General features: G+C 46.8%; 1 protein-coding gene across 5 annotated transcripts; it reads left to right on the forward strand.

Moving 5' to 3' along the window:
* Positions 1-60: 60 nt before the first annotated feature.
* Positions 61-23,319, forward strand: ap3d1 (adaptor related protein complex 3 subunit delta 1). Of its 5 annotated transcripts, XM_076153421.1 has the most exons (35): positions 61-382; positions 2,824-2,919; positions 3,534-3,614; positions 4,071-4,151; positions 4,265-4,372; positions 4,532-4,661; positions 5,253-5,392; positions 5,646-5,719; positions 5,850-5,899; positions 6,176-6,225; positions 6,676-6,724; positions 7,877-8,022; positions 8,230-8,378; positions 8,686-8,916; positions 9,342-9,570; positions 9,659-9,804; positions 10,437-10,578; positions 10,808-10,879; positions 10,990-11,065; positions 11,215-11,414; positions 11,842-11,915; positions 12,186-12,209; positions 13,499-13,667; positions 13,822-13,962; positions 14,335-14,388; positions 16,159-16,272; positions 16,528-16,686; positions 17,162-17,209; positions 17,899-17,919; positions 18,334-18,523; positions 19,124-19,212; positions 19,692-19,777; positions 19,865-19,986; positions 20,180-20,259; positions 20,368-23,319. In XM_076153421.1, the coding sequence occupies exons 1-35, from the start codon at positions 287-289 to the stop codon at positions 20,461-20,463; spliced, it is 3,813 nt and encodes a 1,270-aa protein (XP_076009536.1). In that variant the 5' UTR covers positions 61-286; the 3' UTR covers positions 20,464-23,319. The 5 variants fall into 5 exon arrangements, with proteins under 5 accessions (XP_076009536.1, XP_076009537.1, XP_076009539.1 ...); XM_076153422.1 differs by lacking the exon at positions 17,899-17,919; XM_076153424.1 differs by lacking the exon at positions 14,335-14,388.
* The last annotated feature ends 18 nt before the right edge of the window (positions 23,320-23,337 follow it).

Here is a 23,337-nt window from a genome sequence, read left to right on the forward strand (position 1 = left end):
GTAGACCTTTAATTCCCCTGATTCCCAGATGAGACTCTCGCATTAGACTCCAGTCAGCTGACTCTCGACGCCATTTTGTCAGCCATTTCCTACACTGATCCATTGCCAGCGTCTCCTGCACAGCACAGGGACGTTCATCATCTGCCCGGGATATCGCTACACGGACACGGCAGCGGCTCTTGCACAGCTCAGGCACCCGGGTGGATGAGAGACAGTCCAGCGGGTCGGCCAGCACCCACAACCATACCGCCGCCAGGCACCCACAGGAGAAGAAGAAGCGGCAGACATGGCTCTGAAAATAGTCAAAGGGAGCATCGATCGGATGTTCGATAAAAACCTCCAGGATTTAGTACGTGGCATTAGGAATCACAAGGAAGATGAGGTACAAACACACACATCTAATCGATTCAGTCTGTAACATTTGTACCTTTTTGTTCGTGAATGTTTTGCAGGCAAAGTCGCCGCTGTTCTACCGTTATGGGCGACTAGCTAACGTTAGCCCGTTAAGAGCTACGGCTAGGTGAGCTATCATTAGGTAGGATAGCTAGTGGTAGCATTAGCAGCTCAGTCATTCTGCTGCCTTTTCTGCTGTGTTTACATCTGGATATGAATTTATATTTTTATATAATCCGAATTAAATGCGTGTGCCGACGTTGTAGGCCGGGTCTCGCGTTGTAAGAGAGTCGGGTTAGGCAGGGTTAGGTAAATACTGAAAGCTAGCTAATGCCAACAGATTATCACTGAACAACAGAAAATGATAGATAAGTAGAAGAAAGAAGTCCGAGGGTTCCAGCGATTCAATCAAACATTATGTGTGTACATGAAATGGTGACTTTGAGTGAATTATTAATTATTAATATCAGTGTTTGCTAATTCCTGTCAGTCTTCAGTCTGTCAGGGGACTCGTTCACTCGATCTGACTCGGTAATGACAGAGAGTGTGTGTGTGTGTGTGTCATTAACCTGTAGCCTTGTTTCACTTTTACCACCGAGTAAACACATCTTAACACATCGTTTACCCTTAAACTGCGGCTCGGGTTGGTTCTAAATCTAAACGATCGAGAATTAAACGGAGTCATCCCACGTTTGCAACACAACACAAACCCCGATTAAAGGTGATGTCATCCCTGTCAAGACAAGAGTTCGGTGGGTGATGAAGGCTCAGCTCGTCACATCATCGGGGGTGGGGGGGGGTGGGACTGGCCGATAGAGGACGCTTTTTGGGGAAAGTCAAGTAAGAGCCACGTTTCCATCTCGCGTCAGCTCGCTTCTTTCTGAGCGTGTGTGTGTGTGTGTGTGTGTGAGTGTGTGTGTGTGTGTGTGTGTGTGTGTGTGTGTGTGTGTGTGTGTGTGTGTGTGTGTGTGTGTGTGTACTCTCTCCTGTGTCCTTCAGCAGGCAGTGAGACAGACTGGAGAGCAGGCAGGACCCAGGAGTTGTTGTCCTTGTTGTTGTTGTTGTTGTTGACCCCGTGTCCCTCTGCAGCTCAGGTGCGGACACTGTCTCGCCTGCAGGAGGTTTCAAATTTGATTCTGGGTTCAAGCGTGACTGATTTGTCTGATTTCTTGCTTATCTGGCAGCCGGGTTTATATCCCACAAGCTGCACACGCAATTTCTATCATCCATGCGTCTGTTTGTGCTGTTGGGTGTAAAAATGGCCGTCCATGCTTGATCTCTTGATTGAGCCTATAGACTGGGCCTCATCCCAGAGGAAACCTGACCCCGCCAGCCTAGATAAGGACGTGGTTGCCCGGTCAACAGTGGACAGTTTGCTGAAATATTAATACTGTGTGTGTGTGTGTGTGTGTGTGTGTGTGTGTGTGTGTGTGTTTCCTGACCGGCCCACACGTTCTCGTCCACTGTGTTTGTTTTTCGCGTCTGTGTGTACCGAGTCTTTGCTCAGCTCATTCATTCTCTCTGTCCCACCCACGCCTCTCAGAACACCAGACACATTAGAAAAAAAGGTGTGAGGATGTTCTAATTTCATGGAGATTCCACGTTAGCAGGGCTGATTATTATTTTTATTATATTAATGTTAACTTCAGCCAGCACTGGGCTTCTTCCTGCAGTGAGTCTTCTTCTGATGGATCAGCTCTGTTGGCAATGTGACAACTATTTCACTTATTTCTCTGGTTCATGCTGGGAGAGGTGAAGTGTGTGTGTGTCTGGTGATCATGTCTCGTATGCCTCTCTGCCCTCCAGCCCAGCACACAGCCCTTTCTCCAGAGAACACTTCCCCTTCACCCCCACCCCTGCCCGTTCTACCGCCTCCTGTCACTATGCTGTCTCATGACTACACACACACATGACCGGCACACACTCTCGCGCCCCACACAGCTATATGTGAGTGTGTTTGGTTGGCTCTATGAGCAACGGTGGACTGGTCTGTGTAAGGACATACGCTTATACGCCATTATTGAATGAATAAAGCACACTTTGATCTGTGCTCACTGTTTCGCATACGTATGGTGTGATGTTGTGTATTATACAAGGAGGCACAAGAGCTGCAGTCACAATTTCCTGCTCTTTCATTCTGAGGCTACTGGATTAGTCATTTATTGAAATTGAAATACACAAGGCAATAGAACACAGCCAATGCAACGTTGAGGCACTACATTCAGACATTTGAAACAACCAGAATCTGTATCCTGCAGGACTTTGGACATGCCCGAGCTGACATGGAGCTTGATTCGGGGACGTGGGTGTCTCACTGTCTCACCTCTGTGGGCTGCAGCCAGTTACACTAACCAGCAGGTTTATTTCGTCATGGATACCTGCGCTCCTAAGTTAACCCGGTGTTCTTTTCTCTTCCCTCTGTGACTCCAGGCCAAGTACATCTCCACATGCATTGATGAGATCAAGCAGGAGCTCAAGCAGGACAACATCGCAGTCAAAGCCAATGCTGTGTGCAAGCTCACCTATGTAAGACCTGTCTACCTCTCTGCACCTTCCGCCGACTCCCTGATGCCTTCTGTCCATCACTTCAACCCCTCTACACACACTACACAGGCTCTGATACACGTAGAGACAGACTCCTTCCTCTCCTTATGGCTCTCAGCATGATCTTATCTCTGTGGGTAATCTGAGGCACAGCTCGTCTCAGACTGCAGCCTCTTCCTCTTCTTGATGGCACCTTAAGGTTAATCAGCTGAACACAGAGCCCCATAGTGTTAACACAATAAAGCACATACCAATTATGTCATTTGGAATTTGATCTTTTAAGCCGGTATTAAATATATATATTCCCACTTTGCTGCAATTTTGTCACTTCTATTAAAGAAATCAACCTTTCTATTAATAACACAGACCTACTTTTAGGCTTAGAAGTCTTCTTGCAATTGGCGTCTGCACTCAGTTTGAAAGCCATCAGCCCCACTTCATTTAGTCTCCTACTGTTCCTCAGGGACAGCTCATTCCCTTTCCTCTCTCACTCTCTCTCTCTCTCTCTCTCTCTCTCTCTCTCTCTCTCTCTCTCTCTCTCTCTGCCTGCCCCCCCCCCCCCCGCCCCCTCCCCCCCTGCCCCTGTGTCTTTACAGCTCCAGATGCTGGGCTACGATGTTAGCTGGGCCGCATTCAACATCGTTGAAGTCATGAGCTCCTCCAAGTTCACATACAAGGTACGACTGGAAAACGGTGAAGTCTGTGGAAATGCATGTGTCAGAAGTCAAGCCGGTCAGATTACTGACGACGCTGTGACGTTCTGACCTGGCTGCATGCCTGAGTGTGGATGTGATTGACAGACACCTGGAATCTTTAATAGGTATCCAACTCAAATAACATTCCTGCTCTTGCCAGCCATTGAGGTTCTGTAGCATCTATAGTAAGATGGTGGTCTAAATAGAAGCCCACTAGAGAGAGAGAGAGACACACACACACACACACACACACACACACACACACACACACACACACACACACACACACACACACACACACACACACACACACACACACACACACACACACACACACACACACACACACACACACACACACACACACACACACACACACACACACACACACAGAGCAATACCTAGCCCTAATGTCCCTGGTTGCTGTTCTTCCCACAGAGGATCGGCTACCTGGCTGCCTCACAATGTTTTCACGAGAGCACCGACGTCATCATGCTGACGACCAATCAGATCCGAAAGGTCAGTGGTCTTCTCCCGCACGCTCTGTGCCGGTGCGTGTCTGAATGTCAAACCGCCCTTGGAGACTTTCTGTCTCGTCAATGTTTTCTCTCCTCTCTCTCTCCTCCCTGCAGGATCTCAGCAGTCCCAACCAGTACGACACAGGCGTCGCCCTCACCGGCCTCTCTTGTTTTGTGACGCCAGACCTGGCTCGCGACCTGGCCAATGACATCATGACTTTAGTGAGTTCATGATCCCCTTCTGGTTTTGGTTGTCAAAATGAATCACTCCTCCTCTGCGACCCTCTTCTTCATCTCTCTTACATTAGTGGCATTTAGCCTTTATTTATTTGTTCATACAGTTTAAATGTAACACTCCATCTTGACTGTTCCCCACCCTAGATGTCCCACACCAAACCCTACATCAGGAAGAAAGCCGTCTTGATCATGTACAAGGTTTTCCTGAAGTACCCGGAGTCCTTGCGTCCTGCATTCCCCAGACTCAAGGAGAAACTGGAGGACCCAGATCCAGGTATGAGGAAGAGGACACAGCGTCCAGCCTGCTCATGCAAAACGTAGCCAACAGACTCTTTTAGTCAGACACCCCTGGCCCTGTGTCTGTTGGTTTGGGCCACATGTGCTGCTTTCCAGAGCGAGCCGGTTGCATCATGGCTTCTTGTGGCATTCCAGGGGAAAGACGTTCTCTTGTCACCTGAGCCCGATGAATAATTCAGAAGCGATGGATGTAAGATTAAGGAAGGCTCATTTGTTCTCCTGCCAAGCCTGTCTGGCAGCGCACAGGACGGTTTGTGCTGCATAGACGAAAACTGCCTCCGATGAAATGTATACGGGGCTCACTTACTGTACCTGTGCCTCCAGTCAGAGACGGGGAACGCTGCTCATCTTACAGAAGCTATAAATATTTAGGGGTTATGATAGGACTCATTACTCCACATCAGTGATTATGAAACAATCTGTCTTACTTTATCTTTTACATCTTACTATCCTCAGTTGTTAGTATTGCATTTCCCCCGTTTGTCTCCTTACTACCTGTTACCTATTGGTTAGAAAAGCCAACTTTAATGATCTTTGTACCTGTCTTGCTTCTTGTTCTTGTCTTTAGGCGTTCAGTCAGCAGCAGTGAACGTGATCTGCGAGCTCGCCCGAAGGAACCCCAAGAACTACCTGTCTCTGGCGCCGCTCTTCTTCAAGCTCATGACCTCATCCACGAACAACTGGGTGCTCATTAAGATCATCAAGCTGGTGAGTGAACAGGAAGCGAAGCCGGCGATCTGTAACGTGGTAAACGGCTTGTTAATGTGTTATTGTCAGCAAGTCTCCTCCTCCTTTTGTATGATGTCATTTGAAACAACAGAACCTACCTTTCAAAACTCCCACAATGCATTGATCATTACTAATCTATACATTTCAAGCAGGTGTATTATCTGTGCAGAGAGATCATATGTCACAGCGCTTTGTGTGTGTGTGTGTGTGTGTGTGTGTGTGTGTTCTGCAGTTTGGTGCGCTCACGCCACTCGAGCCACGTCTGGGCAAGAAACTCATCGAACCTCTGACCAACCTAATCCACAGGTGAGGCAGCCAGAGTCCCTACGTTTCGTTTTGTTTTCTTGCCTCAGATATTAGAGGTAACGCGATCTGACGGGTAAATCAATATTAATCTTCTCTCCATCTGCCCTTCTCGCCCCTGTTCTCCTCACAGTACCTCTGCCATGTCTCTGCTGTATGAATGTGTCAACACGGTGATTGCAGGTCAGTGCTATAACGGCAGCATAGCGACCTCATTCAGCCTATGTGTGTGTGTGTGTGTGATCAGAGTATAACTGCTACACAGCTCATCAATAAAAGTCATGTGAACGGCTTTATTCTCCTTCTGCCTCCATGTCCACAAAAGCAAACCATAAAGCATCTGCACATCGATGTATCAGTCATTTTAGAAACACTGATATACTGTTACAGCAACTAGCTCAGCCACTCGCCTCTCCCATACAGTTTCACATCTAAAAGTTTCTTTGTCCCACGTTGCAGTGTTGATTTCCTTGTCCTCTGGGATGCCGAACCACAGTGCGAGTATTCAGGTAAGCCCTCTGAGTCTCTCTCTCTCACTCGCTCTCTCTCTCACTTGCTCTCTCTCTCTCTCTCTCTGCCTCTCTGCACGTTGCTATAGGTAGATGTCCATTCTAACCCTTTCCACCCTAGTTGAATCACAATCGCAGGCCGCCACAAAGATTCTTTTGAGTTTAGAAGCCTCGTCTGTCTGAACATGTTTCCAGTAGGGTGACACGCACAGACTAGCGACCATCCCAAAGCTCTCCTCTTCCTTTCTGAGACTGTCATTAATGCACGAAAAGGCCTCATGCTCCTTCTAACGCCGGGCCCGTAGTCGTTCCACTCTACCTTAGTGTCATTTGTGCTTTTTGAAGTGACAAGACTGGAAACTGGAGGGGAAAGGTTTACACTGTTCTCTCTCTCTCTGTCCCTGTATCTCTGTCTGTATCTCCCTCTCTCTCTCTCTCTCCCTCTCTCAGCTCTGTGTGCAGAAGCTGCGAATCCTGATCGAAGACTCGGACCAGAACTGTGAGCCCTCAGTCAATGCCTGCAGTGTGTCATTTTCTCATTGTCTGCGTGTTTGTGTGTGAACAGTCCACCCATTTAGAGGTTAATAGACGTAGAGCCCCTGACTCTGGATAACTCGAACGTTTATTACCCTACAACTTGTCCCTGTCAGGGATAACAGCATTGCTCTTAAAGCCTGTGCATGACTGAACACACAGGAATGAAACAAGCATTCCGCCCATGTTTGACCATTCATACCAGACTATTGTTTGGGCCTTAATGCTGGGTTGCTGCCATGCACTTCGAGTTATCAGGTCCTCCCCATAGATTGTGTTTTGTGTAGATTATAGACTCCTAGAGCAGACTGTGACCTTCTGTTTCATTTAATCCTTTCACTGCCTCTGGCCTGGCTGTTTAGGTTTTGCTTAAGGTTTAAATCTGTACGTTTTTAAAAACCTACGCGTCTGCTTCTCTATCCTTGAGAGTGTCGCCTCATGCAGAGCTGAGGGGAAGGTAGAGTCAGAGTCGGTGGCCTTGTCCCCGGGCCACTGCAGTGACCGACCTCGCCCCACCTACAAGGTCACTACCACTCACACATTATTGATCCAGGAGACTCGGGAGGCGTTTGGTCTGTGCCAGAGTAGTAGGTGATGGACAGGCCGCTGTGATTCAGCACATTTCCCTTTCACTTCCCTCTTTGGTGAGCCAGTAGGAAAATATGACCAGGATGCGAACGAGACCAAACTTCCATTTCCGGCGCGTGTGTTGTCCCGTGTGTTTGTTGTGTGTCCTTTCCATTTTTCTGTGTTTATGTGTTCCTTTTATTTTAATACTTAAAGTTTACAGTTGTATTCGTTTACATAGATTTTTTGTTATGCCAATTATATGGAGAAGATGGCAGTGTTTTGTAAAATATAGTTAATCAAGAGTTCTTTGTCCTCTGGAAACTATGGATCTCAAAATAGTTATCTTAGAAGGAAAATTTGCATAATTGATTAAAACACCTAATTAATTCAGTTGGACATGAATGCAGAGTGAAATGAAAGGAGTTGTCATGGTTTCTGCACGACACTGAACTTCTGAAGACAGGGAGGCGTTAACCTGTCACAGCATTGCAGTTTATCAGAAGTCATTAAGGCCTGTCTCCTTGCATCTGTGTGTGTGTGTGTATAGTGAAGTACTTGGGCCTGCTGGCCATGTCAAAGATCCTGAAGACCCACCCCAAGTCAGTGCAGTCCCATAAGGACCTGATCCTGCAGTGTCTGGATGACAAGGATGAGTCCATCCGCCTGAGGGCTCTGGACCTGCTCTATGGGATGGTAGGCACCTCAGTTATTGTGCAATTTCTAGTATTACACTATTGCATTGAAAGCTGTTGCTATTGTAAGCGTCACAAGTTTCCATCCGACCAAACTAATGTTATTATTGTACAAAAGAAACTCATGCTCTAAGATGATAGTTTGAGGACATTTCCAGCTCCTGTATTTCAGTTGGAACTAACTCTTGTGTTTCTCTGCTCCTCTCAGGTATCCAAGAAGAACTTAATGGAGATTGTGAAGAAGCTGATGCTGCACGTGGACAAAGCAGAAGGCACCACCTACAGAGATGAACTGCTCACCAAGATCATCGACATCTGTAGCCAGAGCAACTACCAGTACATCACCAACTTTGAATGGTCAGTCTGCCAGCCGGCTACGATATCACAACCAAGGAGATCATAGTTTTGTCAATGTTGGATTACTTGAACTGTAAACCGATTCTTATGAAACATGCTGTGCTCTAATACGTTGCTCGCGTGTGTGTGTGTGTGTGTGTGTGTGTGTGTGTGTGTGTGTGTGTGTGTGTGTGTGTGTGTGTGTGTGTGTGTGTGTGTGTGTGTGTGTGTGTGTGTGTGTGTGTGTGTGTGTGTGTGTGTGTGTGTGTGTGTGTGTGTGTGTGTGTGTGTGTGTGTGTGTGTGTGTGTGTGTGTGTGTGTGTAACAGGTACATCAGTATCCTGGTGGAGCTCACCCGGTTGGAGGGCACACGGCACGGCCACCTCATCGCCTCGCAAATGCTGGACGTGGCTATCCGGGTCAAAGCCATCCGGGTGTTCGCTGTTTCACAGATGGCCACCCTGCTGGACAACGCCCACCTGTTAACCGGCAACATGCAGAGAAACGGCATCTGCGAAGTGCTGTACGCCGCCGCCTGGATCTGTGGCGAGTTCTCAGAGTACGTGGATCTCTCCCACTCTCAACCAAACCCTGATATCGCTCCTCCAGTCATGCTCCATCTTGTACACAATACATCTTTAGGCCCCAATAGTCTGTAATGATCCACAGAGAAGTGATTAACAGCTCTGCACAGACACTTATTTCTGTGTTTCCTATGTCGTAGTATGAAATGATTGACAGGTTACACATCCGTCCATATTCTTTACACTTACGAAAAGTCGATCTTGTTGGAAATATGTGTGTCCATTTCCACTTTGAGAGATATGATAGTGTTGGGAATGTTGTGGCATTTGAGAAGTGTAGGCTAAATCTGGACAAGAGTGTTTTACAGTTTCATATTTTACACCTCGTGCAATCCAAGAGTGGAATCCAACCAGGTTTTAAATCCTCCTCTTCCTCCTCCTCCTCCTCTCTCCTTCTTAGACACCTGGAGAACCCGGTGCAGACGCTGGAGGCCATGCTGCGGCCCAAGGTAGCCACTCTCCCGGGCCACATCCAGGCAGTGTACGTCCAGAACGCCGCCAAGCTGTTTGCCACCGTCCTGAAGGGTCAGGAGGGGAACACGGACACGGCCTCGCAGGAAATCAGCCAGCTGATGATCGACAGGCTGCCGCTCTTCGTCCAGAGCGCCAACCTGGAGGTGCAGGAGAGGGTAAGACGGAGGCGGAGCACTTGATGCTTTTGCGACGCAGCTCAATCTACAACCTATTTCTCTGACATCTCTGCTTCTGTGTCCTCAGGCGTCCTGCATCCTTCAGCTGGTCAAGTACATCCAGAAGCTGCAGCAGAAGGACGTGGAAGTAGCTGAAGAAGTGAACGCTCTGTTTGCTGGAGAACTCAACCCTGTGGCCCCCAAGGCACAGAAGAAAGTGCCTGTACCTGAGGGGTGAGTTACACAAGCATATGACACACACACACACACACACACACACACACACACACACACACACACACACACACACACACACACACACACACACACACACACACACACACACACACACACCCACCCTCCTCTCCCCTCCCCCTGCTATTCCATCTAATTAAAGCTTGACGTCTGGCGCTGTAATGTCATTCCGCTCATCCGTCGCCGCTCCTGTCTGTCAGGTGGGACTGTGCATCAAATCTGTTAGTCCTCCTTAGCCGAGATCTTGACATAATGAATCCCAGTGGAGTTGAAGCAGCCACAGGCCAGGAATAATGAGTGTTAATGTCAGCAAAATGAGTTTCAATTATTTTTAGGAATGGTTAAATTTACATACGTCCAGTCGGTGTAAGAGTGAGCTCATATTACTAAAAAATGTGCTGCATGAGCATTTATTATCAACCTCTGCTCTCCATATCTGTATCCAACATCAACGCTTCATCACTGCACAACACCTATTTGTTTTGGTCTTCCTGAGCCAAAGCAGAAGCTAAACTCCGCCGACAACACTCATGGAAACATTAAGGTCGTTCATAGATTGGTCGGGGCGCCCCGACGTTTAAAGTGTGTGACCGAGTCTCTGGTTTGCGCAGGCTGGATTTGGACGCCTGGATCAATGAGCCTCCATCCGAGAGCGAGTCTGAGGACGAGAGGCCCAAGGCTATTTTTGCCAAGGAGGAGAGCAAACACTCGCGCCCACGACACACAGAGGTGGACGAGAAGGAGCTGGCCAGGGTAAGAAGGCTGATAAGAGCGCCATTGATGGATTAGAAGAGTTTTGTTTTCTGGTTTTTACGTGTTCATTATTTTCGATTGCACTGTAGTGAATTATAAATCAAACCGTTTGTGATTTCTTAATTCCTTCCGATAAATGAGACATCTAACTGCACACAATCCACGTGTTACAAAAATGCGACATAAAGAGGATCATTTCTGTTGTGTTTGTTTTTGTTCACATCCCTAGAGGAGAGAAGCAAGAAAGCAGGAGCAAGCAAACAACCCGTTCTACATCAAGGCCTCCCCGTCCTCTCAGAAGGTGCGTTGGATCGCTCACGACTCGGCTGTTTTTGTTTCATTTTGCACAAATAAATAAGATTGTTTACGCCTAATCCACTTCTCTAATAAGTGCGTGTCTCTTCTGTGCAGGTGTACCAGGAAGCCCCCGGAGTGGAGCACATCCCTGTCGTGCAGATTGACCTCACTGTGCCTCTCAAAGTCCCAGGTGCGTCCGGATAAACCAGTCCAGCCTCAGTCGTGCCGTGTTGTCGTCTTCCTCCTCTTTCTGTTCTTCTATACGTCTTTAAATACCTCTTGAGTCTTACGTAACGCGTCTCTAATCCCACGCGCGGCGACCCTCCGCTCTCCCAACAGGTCTGCCTATGTCCGACCAGTACCTCAAGCTGGAGGAGGAGCGTCGGCAGAAGGAGAGGATCCAGAAGAAGAAGAAGGAGAAGAAGCAGAGGAAAGAGAAGCGCAGCGGGCGAGGGAAGAGACACGACTCGGGCCCAGAGAGCGAGGAGGACATCACCCCCGCACACATGGTGGACATCGTTACCGAGGAGATGCCAGAGGTACGCCGGGTTGCGGACGCGACCCAGTTAGAGGAGTTTTCTATATGTTGCGAACATTCACACACTCGCAAAGACGGAAATGTGAGGAATTTAGCTCTAAGCTGTGATGCGTCGTGGATAAAGTCTGGATGGGGTTTGGGTTTGTAGACACAGAACGGGGCTGAAGGCGGCTCCGTCTGGATGTGACCTTCCTCTTTACATCTCATTTTTCTAACCTCGTTATCGACCCCGGCACAGTAATTCCAACTTTACAGCCGCAGACGTGCGTCTCAATCAGACTTTTATACCAAAATCATTGAGCGTAGTCTCCCGGTTGTTAAACAAAGTGCCTCGCTCGTCAAAATGCCACAGAACTCTCTTCACTTTATGCCGGCGTTACGGTCCAAGTTATATTTTAACCCTGATTTGTCACCTTCTCTATCTTCAGAATGCCTTACCGAGCGACGATGATGACAAAGATCCTAACGACCCTCATAAAGCCTTGGACATTGACCTGGACAAGTGAGTCCACACAGCTTCACTCTCCTGTACATGTTGCATACTCAAGATGTCTCCTTAACCTTCTTTGTGTGTAATCTTAAGGCGATAGAGGCATCGTATTGCATCCCTGTTATGTTTCGTCTTGTGACATGATAGCGTTGAGTTGTGATCTGCGCAAATCTATGTGATTTGGCGCTCTTCATCCTCACTCATTCTTCCTCACGGTGTTCTGCTTTTTGCTTCCTCTTTTCTATGCTTGCACACACACATTACTGCCGCTCTGCGGGGCAGTTTGGTGGAAGCGGCCGCACGCAGGTGAGTAGCACCCCAGCCACAGGACCCCTGGGCTTGGACGGTGGACGGATTGCTACGCCTCTCCCGTCTCTCTCTCTCTCTCTCTCTCTCTCTCTCTCTATCTCTATCTGTCTCTCTCTTTCTCTTAGTGGCGTGTGCACTGACATAGCGTGTCCCTGCTTTCTTTATCAGGGTCCGGTACCCGCTTCCTGTTTTTGCTCTTCTTTCCTTGTTTCTGAACTCTCGCTTGTCCATCTCTGTCATACTTCTCTGTCCCCATCTCAGGAAATTGTTGCATTTGCTGCAGCAGTAATATCCTGTATACATCCTGTATGCTCTATACGTGGTGTCCATGGATGTCACTTTAATATTGAAGGTCAACTGATGCCAAGCCTGATCCAGTGCTTCTCTTTTTCTTATAAGTTTGCTTTTCTTAACCCATAGCTGCCTCCTAAACCAGTGTATCTGGAAAGCCATAATTCACAATAAAGAGACACCAAAGTATAGATCCAAAACTGATGCACGGCAACCCCAAAGATCTTTTGATGTAGTAGATCAACATTAAAACGTCTCAAACTTCCAGATTTCCACCTTGCAGATCAGCCTGGGACATCACAGCCTGTATCTCATTCTGCTTATTTGAAGAAACTTCCAACAGTCTGACAATATCAGCATCATGAATCTATACAAAATTATGAATCAGTTTCCTGCCTTAACTGTGAGCGAGGACATAAGAGATGATAAAACAGAGAAAGAGTTAACTGCTGCTGCTGCTGCTGCTATTCTCAGGACTGAATGTTTCACCCCCTGTATTCCTGGATGAGGTTCCCAAAAGTGTCTTGTTACTCCGTTCCCATACATCATCTTAGTGTAAACATGCTTTCAGGACACTCATCCCAGGATTTCCATCTTGTAACCCTTATAAACCAAATTTCTAAGCCATAACTAAGTACAAAGACTGACCCAGAGTAATGTGTCCTTCTCAAGGCGAGCCAGCAGGGGGCCACAGTGCATATGTTTACTGCTTTGGAGTCCAATATGGAAGAATTTATGAGTTTGGTTTCTAGCTGTGTGAGAATGTCCCAACGCTCTGAATGAGACCTGGCTGCTGCACACTGCAGATTATGTGCTTGACTTGAGTAGATGGCTGCATCCTTAACCCTTTCAACCTTCCTCACCTCTTCTAACACACGAGTTTGACTGAACATAATAGGTCTCCACGGCAGCTGCTGCATGCGGCTCACAGTTAACCTCATCCATGCCTGTCCAGAGCGACATCAGAAGCTTCATCTTGCTCTTTGTGTGTCCAGGCCCCTTGCGGACAGCGAGAAGCTGCCAGTCAGGTCACACCGTCCAACAGAGGTGCTGAAAAGCCCGGCGAAAGATGGAGATGCAGAGAGCGCCGCCTCCCAGGAGCCCAAGAAGAAGAGCAGCAAAGAAAAGAAGGAGAAGAAGAAGGACAAAGACAGGGACAGAAAGGTAGGAATGCGACCCTTCCAGCCAGCAAGGCTGCTTCTGAAAACCCTTAGAGCAGATTTATGGAGCGGTTTGAGTGAGTTTACACGGTGACTCAGTGCTGCTGCTGGGTCGCCTCACTGACACAAGGCTGAATTTATCCTCCTGTTTTTCACAGAAGAGCAAAGAGGAGAAGAAGAAGAAAAAACACAGACATGAGGAGGGGGAGGACCTTATGGTGGCTCAGCCGGACGGGCCTGCGGTCCAATCGGAAGAGACCAACGAGATGGCGGCCCCGCCCACTTCCACCAGTGCTGAGGTACGCAAGTTTCCCTGTCAGGTCTCACTTGATGCAGAATTCTGTTAGATAATCTGATTTCAAACTTCAAAATCGGGGAAACCGCCGACGAAAAGCTGCAGGGCAAACATATCTTGAATCATTCTCATTTACCTTTTAACGCTTCCATCGCTTCTTCCCAGCTTCTCTCTCAATCGGCCGTAGCGATCAGGTGTCGGTCTCCTTATAGCCGACTTGCGTAGGCCCGCGCCAAATACTTAATTTATTCATGAAACAGAACAGTGTAATCTCTGTATCCCTTTTCATGAATGGTAGTAAGATACAAGAACCTGTTTGCCCCTCAACCTCTCACCTCCTCGCCCTCCTCTCCTCTCCCCTCCCTGCCTCCTCTAGGTTTCGGATCTGGATTTCTGGCTCTCAAACGCTCCAGTGCCCTCTAATACCCAGGTTGAGTCGGTGTTTCCCTCCCTCTCTTTCTCTCTCACTCCCTCTCTCCACCTTCCCTCACCGCTCCAGCACACATTTACACTCTCCTTTTCCTTTGTTTACCCAACTCCATCTTAAATCAGTGTCCCTCACATGTAGCCACCTCACCCATTAGCTCCCCCCCTCTGCTGCCTCTCAGTATAGATAACTTGTTTTCTTTCTCACCTTCTACACTTTGTGACACAGCTTCCTCTCTTTCACAGGTCTCATAGCACTTTCCTCTCATTCTGCAGCATTTTGCTTCTCTGGCATGTGTGTGTGTGTGTGTGTGTGTGTGTGTGTGTAGGTCTGTGCCCATATAGTGTGTCAGTGATTCTCTTCCTCAGCTTTTGTTTTGCTCACTGGGTGTCATGTCAGCGGTTGTTGTTGTACTTGTTGTTGTTATTATTGTGTTAATGGCGTGACGAGTGAGCAAAGGCCACCTGAGATTCCCTGCAATCTGGACGGTGTTCCCATCGTGTTCTTATCACCACACGTGCTCTCTGACTGCTTCCCCCATGATCACACACGCAGTCCTGTTTGTCTCCATTAGGCGTTAAAACAAATCTGAATCCTTAACTTTGTTGTTTTACAATTGAAAGGTTGAGTCAATTCTGTAAACAGGTTGAATGAAAAGCTTGAACCTGCAGAATAAGTCATCAGATTAATGAAAAGGAATTAAACACTAAACGTTTCCTTCATATCTAGAAAAGGAAAAAGGAGAAAATTTGCAAACTCTCTCCAGACCTCCCACCTATTTAAGTACCATTACCTCAAATTTGCACTTAAGTCCAACACTTGTCTTGGCCTCGCCCTGTACAGTAGCAATATTTAAAGCAATGAACCGGCACATAAACAGAGCGGCTGTTACAGGACAGGAGGCAATGAACGGCTTCATTCACCGAACAGAAATAGAGCAGATGAATCTCAAACGGCTTAGCATCGCCTCCGTGGTCACGCTCAGACTTTGTCAGCACTTGACTTTGTGTTCGTGGAAATGTACAGTCAATACCCAATTGCATTGAGATTTTCAAAAAAAACAACATTCCGGTTTGGAGTCATAAATTTTGCGAAGAATTCCAATTTCTCATGCGAGCTGTCAGGACAGAAATAACAGACAGCTCTTCTAACCTAGAAATGTAGACATGCCTCAACATGTCCACTCTCTCCCACCTGTTTGACACAAGTTTGTTTTGACACACACTTACAAATCAGGATTAGACCTAAAGAGACAGTAGGTTTGGGTCTACAAATCAGCTACTGATAGTTTCAAGCTGACATATTAAGCTTTATATATATATAGTTGTAATTGTTGTGAGGATGTCCCGATCTGCCCTGAAAGCTTAGTTTTGTTTGAGACTTTTACTTCCAAAATGTGTTAATACAGGAAATGTGTTGCTTGGTCTTGTAACACATTGAGTTTGCCTGCGTACATGCAGCTTTTTAGACGCACTCATGAAGTACGAGTGTTTGGCTTCTGTGTTTGTCTTACAAGGCAGGCATACTTGGGGTTGAACTCTTTAGGTAGGACTGAAGTCTTTCCTGTGACAATCCTGAATTCTGATTCTAGATTTGTTACATTTGTCACCACAAAACTCCAATAAATAGCTTCTAATATCTAATCTAAATTCAAGACTAACCGGCTTTATACTCACTCACTTCTGTTGTCGACATAGAGCAGGCAAGCGGTTAAACGCTGAGGTCGCTGTCTTCTAAACACATCTTCTTTTTTTTCTCGTTTATTTGAAACAGGAAGTAACAACAGTAGCCGCCGCAGCAGAAGCAGCCCCTGTCCCCGAGGCGGCGTCTGGCACGGCGCCAGAGTCGGAGCCAGAGGAGCCCAAAGACGCCGAGACAGAGGAGACTGTGAGTCACCGGCCCGCTGATGATGCAGTAATTGTGATGTTAAAAGAAATAGAAAATTGTGGCCGGATTTATAAACGTTCCAGTTCGCAGTGACCGAACAGGATGTGGTGCAGCGCAGACCTGCCAGTGTCAACGTGCTCTCTCTCGCTCTCTCTCTATATGCCTGCTTAGTGGTTCAGTGTTAGCGTTGCCATCCGTCCTCTTCCTCACTTACCGTACACCTGTCTTCCTTTCTGTGTTTTTCCCAATAATCAGAAGTCCTCCAAGCACAAAAAGAAGAAGCAGAAAAAGGAGAAGGAAGAGAAGGAGAAGAAAAAGAAGAAGAAGCATCACCACCATCATCACCACGGCGACGCGGGGGGAGAGGAGTCTGTGCAGAATGGCACCGTGGAGGAGGAGGAGGAGCCTCTGCCGGTCAGTGTTGAGGCGCTGGAAAGCTTCAGGGTTTTACATGTTGTTGTATATGCTGCACTGATAATTCACACACCGAAACACAAGGAGAACAATCTTCACGGGTCAGACAATTGTATTTTTCTCACATATGAACCTCTGTCACATATTGTGGAGCAGTTAACAGCTCCTGACTCCTTTATTGCATTCTGTAGTGATAATGCAGCTCTGATTGTTGCTCTGGCGTTGCCTCGCTGCTTGTAGACAGTTTGATGTACGATGACGCCCGCGGCTATCATTCTGATCTTTCCAGGCACAGATGACTTGTCTGATCTCAGTGGCTGGTACACACACACACACACACACACACACACACACACAGCCAGGCTTTTTGTTATGCGTCGGCTACGTACAGCCGGCTCCGGTTTCCTGGTTTGCATACTGAGTGACTAGAGAAGCCCTGATCTGACCTGAGCTCCTCTCCTCTCTCTCATTTCAGCCCATGTCCAATTACTGCCTGCTGGCCGAGAACTCCTACATCAAGATGGTGAGTGATGGGGATTGGGAGCGTGCTGCACCTGTGGAAGCCACCGGATGCAAAATGGACATGATCTCATATTGTTATAAAGGAATTGTTTCGCAATTTTGTTAGTTATTGGCCATCTGTTGTAGTCGTTCCATTTTCCATCCATACATCCACTCTCTATGGCCGCTCAGAGAATGGAGGAGAGGCAGTGTACAGTCTGTGAGGTGTCACGTCTCCCACAGGACTAACACGTAAAGACAACAGACACATTTACTTTCACGCTCGCTCCTTACAGCAGTTTAGAATTTCTGATTCACCACAACGCAGAAACAAGGAGCACCCGGAGAAAAACTGCAGTGACGACTCAAGGGAAAAACGTGCACCCTAAACACAAAACAAGACCCAGAACATTCCCCAAACATTCAAGAGACTTTGCAGAGCAGCATCCTTGTTAAGCATAAACCCAAGAATGCTTATTACAGCAATGTATCACACACACACACTCAGAGTAGGTGATTATCTCAGACATTTACAGTTCATTCACATTTGCTTCCCCAATAAGTGGGTTATGTATTACAATGACTCTTTCCATTGGTTTAATGATGGCCAAAGCTACAACGAGTGGACTTGGATTGTAACAGACGGTAAACACACTTGGTAAAGGAATGACGGCAGGTTTTATCCTTTGTCTCCCCCCTCTCTCTTTAAAGACGATGGAGGATGCTGATGAGGTACAGGACGGGGTTCTGTCAGTCACAGGATATTTTTAAACTCTCTCCTCCTCTGTGTCTGTGTCTCTGTGGCTCTCCTCTCATAATGGCCCCAGACTCTTACTGTCAGAGGAAAATCAGTTTAATTTTTGGTTGCAGTGCTGTGGTGTGTCCATTTCTGAGCCCCAGTTCTCTCTGTGTGTTGTTGTTTCAAACTTCGCTCTTGTTTCTTGGAAGCAGTGATTTTGTGTGTGTGTCTGTGTGTGTGTGTGTGAGAGTGTGGTTAGGTGTTGGGATGATGAAACAGATATGCAGTGTTTTTGTGTCGTTGATTTCTAGGGTCAGTGATTTGAGGTGGACGCCGTTTGACTGTTGACCTACTTTAGAGGTGAATGAATGGATTGATAATAGAAGTGTTTCTCTCCTCTCACTAAGGTGTACGACATCCAGGGGAACCTGCAAGATGGCAGCCAGGTGGTGGTGTCTGTTATATTTGAAAACAAGTGCGACAGCTTCCTGAAATCCATGGAGTTCAACGTCCTGGACTCCCTCAACTCCAAGCTGCAGAGGCCAGAGGGGGCGGGGCCACACGACGGCCTCACCGTGCCCTTCCAGCTTCCCCCCGGTCAGTTATTACACCAAACCACAGTCAGTCTAACATGTTGATTCCACAATATGTATCCATTTCCGTCCTACAATATAAGCATGTTGGCGTCCTAGGTCGTTTGCTCGTGCCAATAATGGCGCTTTGCATTTTGGCGTGCCGATAGCGAAGGTCGCCTCCTCTTCAGCATGATGCAAATGGTTTATCTTTGGAAAGGAATGGGGGCTTGTTTTGTCCAAAGTAATCTCTTAGTTGTGTGTATCAACTGTGTCCACATTAACAACTTCATTCATGATGTCATCAACAACGATGTCATGCTAGGGTGGTTCCCTTCATGTCTCACTCTCGTATCATTTGGTAATGCAAATGAAACATAAAATAGAAATGTAAATGAAATGAAAAGCACCCGATGCAAATGTTGGACCTCTGAAGGAGGTTTCTAGCAGGAATGGTGCTCGTTGTGTTCACATACACACAGTATATAAGAAAGAAAGAACACAATCCTTCAATCATTTTACCCTTCGATTGTTTCGCCCCTTAAAATCTGCAGTTATTCCTTCATTTGAGTTGAGTCTCATCCTTCAGTCTGAGCGTCTCTCTCTCTCCCCTCTTGTGCTTCAGGGGTGTCGAATGAGGCGCGCTTCGTCTTCACCGTGCAGAGCATCGTAATGTCACAGAAACTGAAAGGAACACTCGCCTTCATAGTCAAGGTCAGTAGGAAAACAAACAAACACACACACACACACACAAACACACACACCAGTGGAGACACCAACATATTGCAAATGAAGTGCAGGTGTTATCAAAGGGAGAATGTCAGGTTCCTCTCCAGGTGTTGCACAGACTCTTATGTGCCTCCTCGCCCCAGTGCCATGGAATGAGACACAAAGACCGAGGCAAGACTGATGCATACATGGGGGAGGATGGAAGGGCCAACTGGATCCTCCAGAAACATTTGTTATGTGTGTGTGGATGGCTTATGGACTTAATTGCTTAGGTGTGTGTGCTTGTTGAAATTCCTTCCACATTAGCCATCTGCACACGTTAACTGCGTGGCTCCACCGACTGTTTGGTAGATCTGCACTCTGCTCTTTCTACAAGTCAGCAGGCCTAGAGAGAGTCGGTCAGGTGCCATGTTCAGACGGTATTGCCAATCACCGATTGATTTGTTGTTGTTCTCTGCCCGCAGAATGAGGAATCCTCCACTCATGAGAAACTGGACTTCAAACTGCACTTTACCTGCACCTCCTACCTGATCACTACTCCCTGCTATAGGTTTGGGTTTGAATCTTCTTCTCTTTCAATTCTTCAAATGCTACGTTCCCGTCATTACTAAGTGGTGTTTGTGTTTTGCTCGTCCAGTGATGCGTTTGCAAAGCTGCTGGAATCGGGAGACCTGAAGTGCAGCTCCGTGCGACTGGAGGGAATCAACATGCCCTTTCACCACCTACTGGCCAGGATCTGCTTCCACCACCACTTTTCAGGTACACATGCACTACATCAAGTTACACACAGTACCACAAGTACAATGCATTTGTTCTAACATATTAAGGCACCAGATGGGTTAAGTAGTTGTTGTTGACATTTAGTCAGAACTCAACAGATGATACTGCACTGTGGATACTGCACTGTCTGGATGAAGCTGACAGTTGTGTTGTTTTTGTCTCCTTCATTCAGTTGTGGAGAGGATCGACTCCTGTGCCTCCATGTACAGCAGGTCCATCCAGGGTCACCACGTCTGTCTGCTGGTCAAAACTGTGAGTGAACCACTGAATTCCCAAATATTAAACCTAAATAAAGCTGAATGCTGACTGTTAAACTTCCCTCTCGCTATCTCTCTCACTCTCTCTCACTCTCTATCTCAGGCTGGTCAGACAGTGACCATTGACGCGAAATGTGACGAGCCGACACTGCTTGGGAATGTGCTGGATGAGATCAAGCAGACCTTCTCTCAGTGCTGATTGTGTCTGACTGCTCCAGGATGCCCCTCCCCTCTCCCAAAAAAATACCCCACCTCCACACTCCCCTTGTCCTCACTGATACACATAATCATGTTACAAAACACTGCGTCTGGCACTGCCAGGATCGCCCTATTTATTAGTCCTCAAATTCACAAGCTTTCTTTCCGTCTCAGTGTTTCCACACACTGATGTTCTGCCTCTGTACTCCGAGCTCTGTGGTCGCTTCCTGACTCTTGCTGTTGTTTGACAGACTCCGTGTGTACATGCGCCGTCTTCTTTCCAATGCACTTTCATTTTTACTTCCTCTTTTTCTTTCCCGCTCCTCACTGTCCTCACCCGAACAATCACCCTGCTCCACTCCAACTCTTGACTCTGTGACAGTCATGTATTGTAATATTGACAACTGGACTATTGCTGTTGATGGTTGAAATGTGTTTTTAATTTGTTGAAGTTTTTTCCTTCTTTGGTTTGTTTTTGTTTGTCGTGTCTCATTTTTTTTGTCTCAAGCCTGTCTGCGCCTTCATCTCAACCCCTCCTTTGTTTTCATGAAATATCAGTGTGTGTGTGCTGCTGTCCTGTGTAGACCTGGAAGCCAGGGGACTATTTGTTAGATGGGTTGTAGCTGGAAAAATGGGGACTCTAACCTGCTCATCCTGGGGCCTGGAGAAGGCCAGACAGTAGGCAGCTGTAGACATGGCAGAGATGAAACCAAAGCTTCACAAAAGGCATCGGTCTAAACTAGTCACTAGTAGAATTGTGTTTTTAACGAGACCCACAAAGGCCCAGAGCAGATCTGCTAGTGTTAGTCTAAAAAAATCCTTGTTTGGGAGTCTACATGTGGTACTACGGGTGTTTTGTAAATAGATCAGTGGTTTTGCTCTGTGCCTTAAGGCTCCCGTATACTTCAAGAGCCGAGACAACCAGGAGCAGGGCCCTGCACATAGAACACCAAAATCTGAGTCATCGCATCTCAAGATGTATTTTTTCCCTGAGAGTTCTACTTCTGAAGTATATGGGGGCTTTAGTCCTGCAGTCTGACCTACTCCTGGGTTCCACGAGTCTCAGAGCCCTGTGCCCCTCCCTCCCTTGGTATATCTGCACCCTATTCCAACTGTGCTAAGCTGCAGTTTGACCCCTGACTACTTGCAACATATCAATCCTTCCAAGAATTCAGACATCTCTGCACCACATCGCCCCTTACAATGAGAAGAGTGCGGTCATAAGAAATGGTTGTACAAAACATTGGCATTAGAAAGTGTGAAAGTGGCTCTGTTAACATGTCTCGCTTGACTTAATGACAGTTTGCTCCGCCTTCCTATTTGTATAGAAGATCTTATGTTATATAATGATAGCAAAGGATACTATTCTCCCTGAGAAGGCCTGAAGCCTTTAGTGGTGCCAGTGTACAGTCAAGTTCATGATCGAATAACCTGGCATAAAGAGATCTGCTCATGTGACTTCACTGCTCAGCCCCTATCTATGGACTAGTTGGAGTCAGACTATGACTAGCCAAAGGGAAGACACGGTTACACTATCACCTGTCTCCATTTTTTAACAAGCTGGTCTGCATATCAAGTTACTGATGTTGTTCTGTTTGTAAGTAGAGACTGTTAATTGGTCAGTGGTTTTAAGTTCCCTTTCAGACAGTATTAGGCGAGTTGGCATCCACTGTGAGGAAGCATCGAGTCTGTCAACAGCAGAATGCACTTTTTGTCTGCCTTCATGTCGGCTCCTGTAAAACCTTTGCGCCTGTGCCACTTTGACATTTGCATCACAGTAGCTGTGCATGTAGCTAACGCCCAGCCAACGTGCATCCAGACACCCAGTGTTTCTTTACCCCTCAGTAAACTGCCTTGCCACTTTTGTTTGTTTGTGCTTTGACATTATGAACATGAATGGCCTCTTCCTGAGGTATACTGTACCATTCATGACTGGAGTCTTGCCTCATCCAGCACAACATAACTTAGAAGTAGCAAGATACAAGCTGACCTGGTAGCGTCTTTGTTCGTCTATCCTGCTTAGGCCCCCTTCGCTTGGCCCCCGTCTGCTATTGAAAACACCTATGATGATGTCTGTGACCCTGAAGGTCGCCCTCAGCCATTCCGTGAGATCTCCTGTCCAGTGCTCGTCTGAATACAGAGTGGATCTGCTGTTATTCAGGAATGTCAGAAAAGAAGTTCAGTGTGTATTCCCTTTTCTGAAAATGCCCTGATATAAATGAAACCGAAAGATTCCTCCAATCATTCATTGTCAGAAGTTTGAGCCTCCCCCCCCCCCCCCTGTGCATAATCTTTCATTAAAATTTGTATATTGCATGATTAAGAATGTATACTTTTTTTTTCTAGCCCCCAAACAATCCATGGACATGCTCATGCATACAGAAACTCCTTTGTCATTCCACTTTGTCCTTTTTTTCCCCTTTAGTTTTTATGAAGTTGATTCAATCATTCTACATTTCTGATGGTATTGTATTTTTATCTATTCTATAAGTTCAGAGAATTATAAACAAAAAGTGATTATAGTTGAATGCTTTAAATTATTTCTCATTGGGGAAGACGCAGAGTTTGGGGGGGGTCTGTGACCAGGTCAGGGGTCAAGGGACGCAGTGTACCGAGAGGAAACCCACTGACTTCACTGTTGATTGGTTCAGTTGTAGTGACTTCTTTTTACCAGGTTTGGCTTGTGACATTGAACTATACTCTCATATGAAGGTCCTGTCTTTTTATTTCTCATACTCTGTTCTCCAGCTGTAAGATGTAATATCATGTTTGAAAGGGGAAAACAAAAGGTTGTTATATACCTTCCCTTAAGACAAAGTTTACCCAAATTAAAAAAATAAAGGCTGTAAGAAGCTGTTGTAGTCTCTTTTGTTGT

This window comes from Genypterus blacodes, unplaced genomic scaffold, assembly GCF_046128005.1.
Source record: "Genypterus blacodes isolate CSIRO-AG114 ecotype Tasmania unplaced genomic scaffold, CSIRO-AGI_Gbla_v1 ptg000058l_1, whole genome shotgun sequence".
Taxonomy (NCBI): Eukaryota; Metazoa; Chordata; class Actinopteri; order Ophidiiformes; family Ophidiidae; genus Genypterus; species Genypterus blacodes.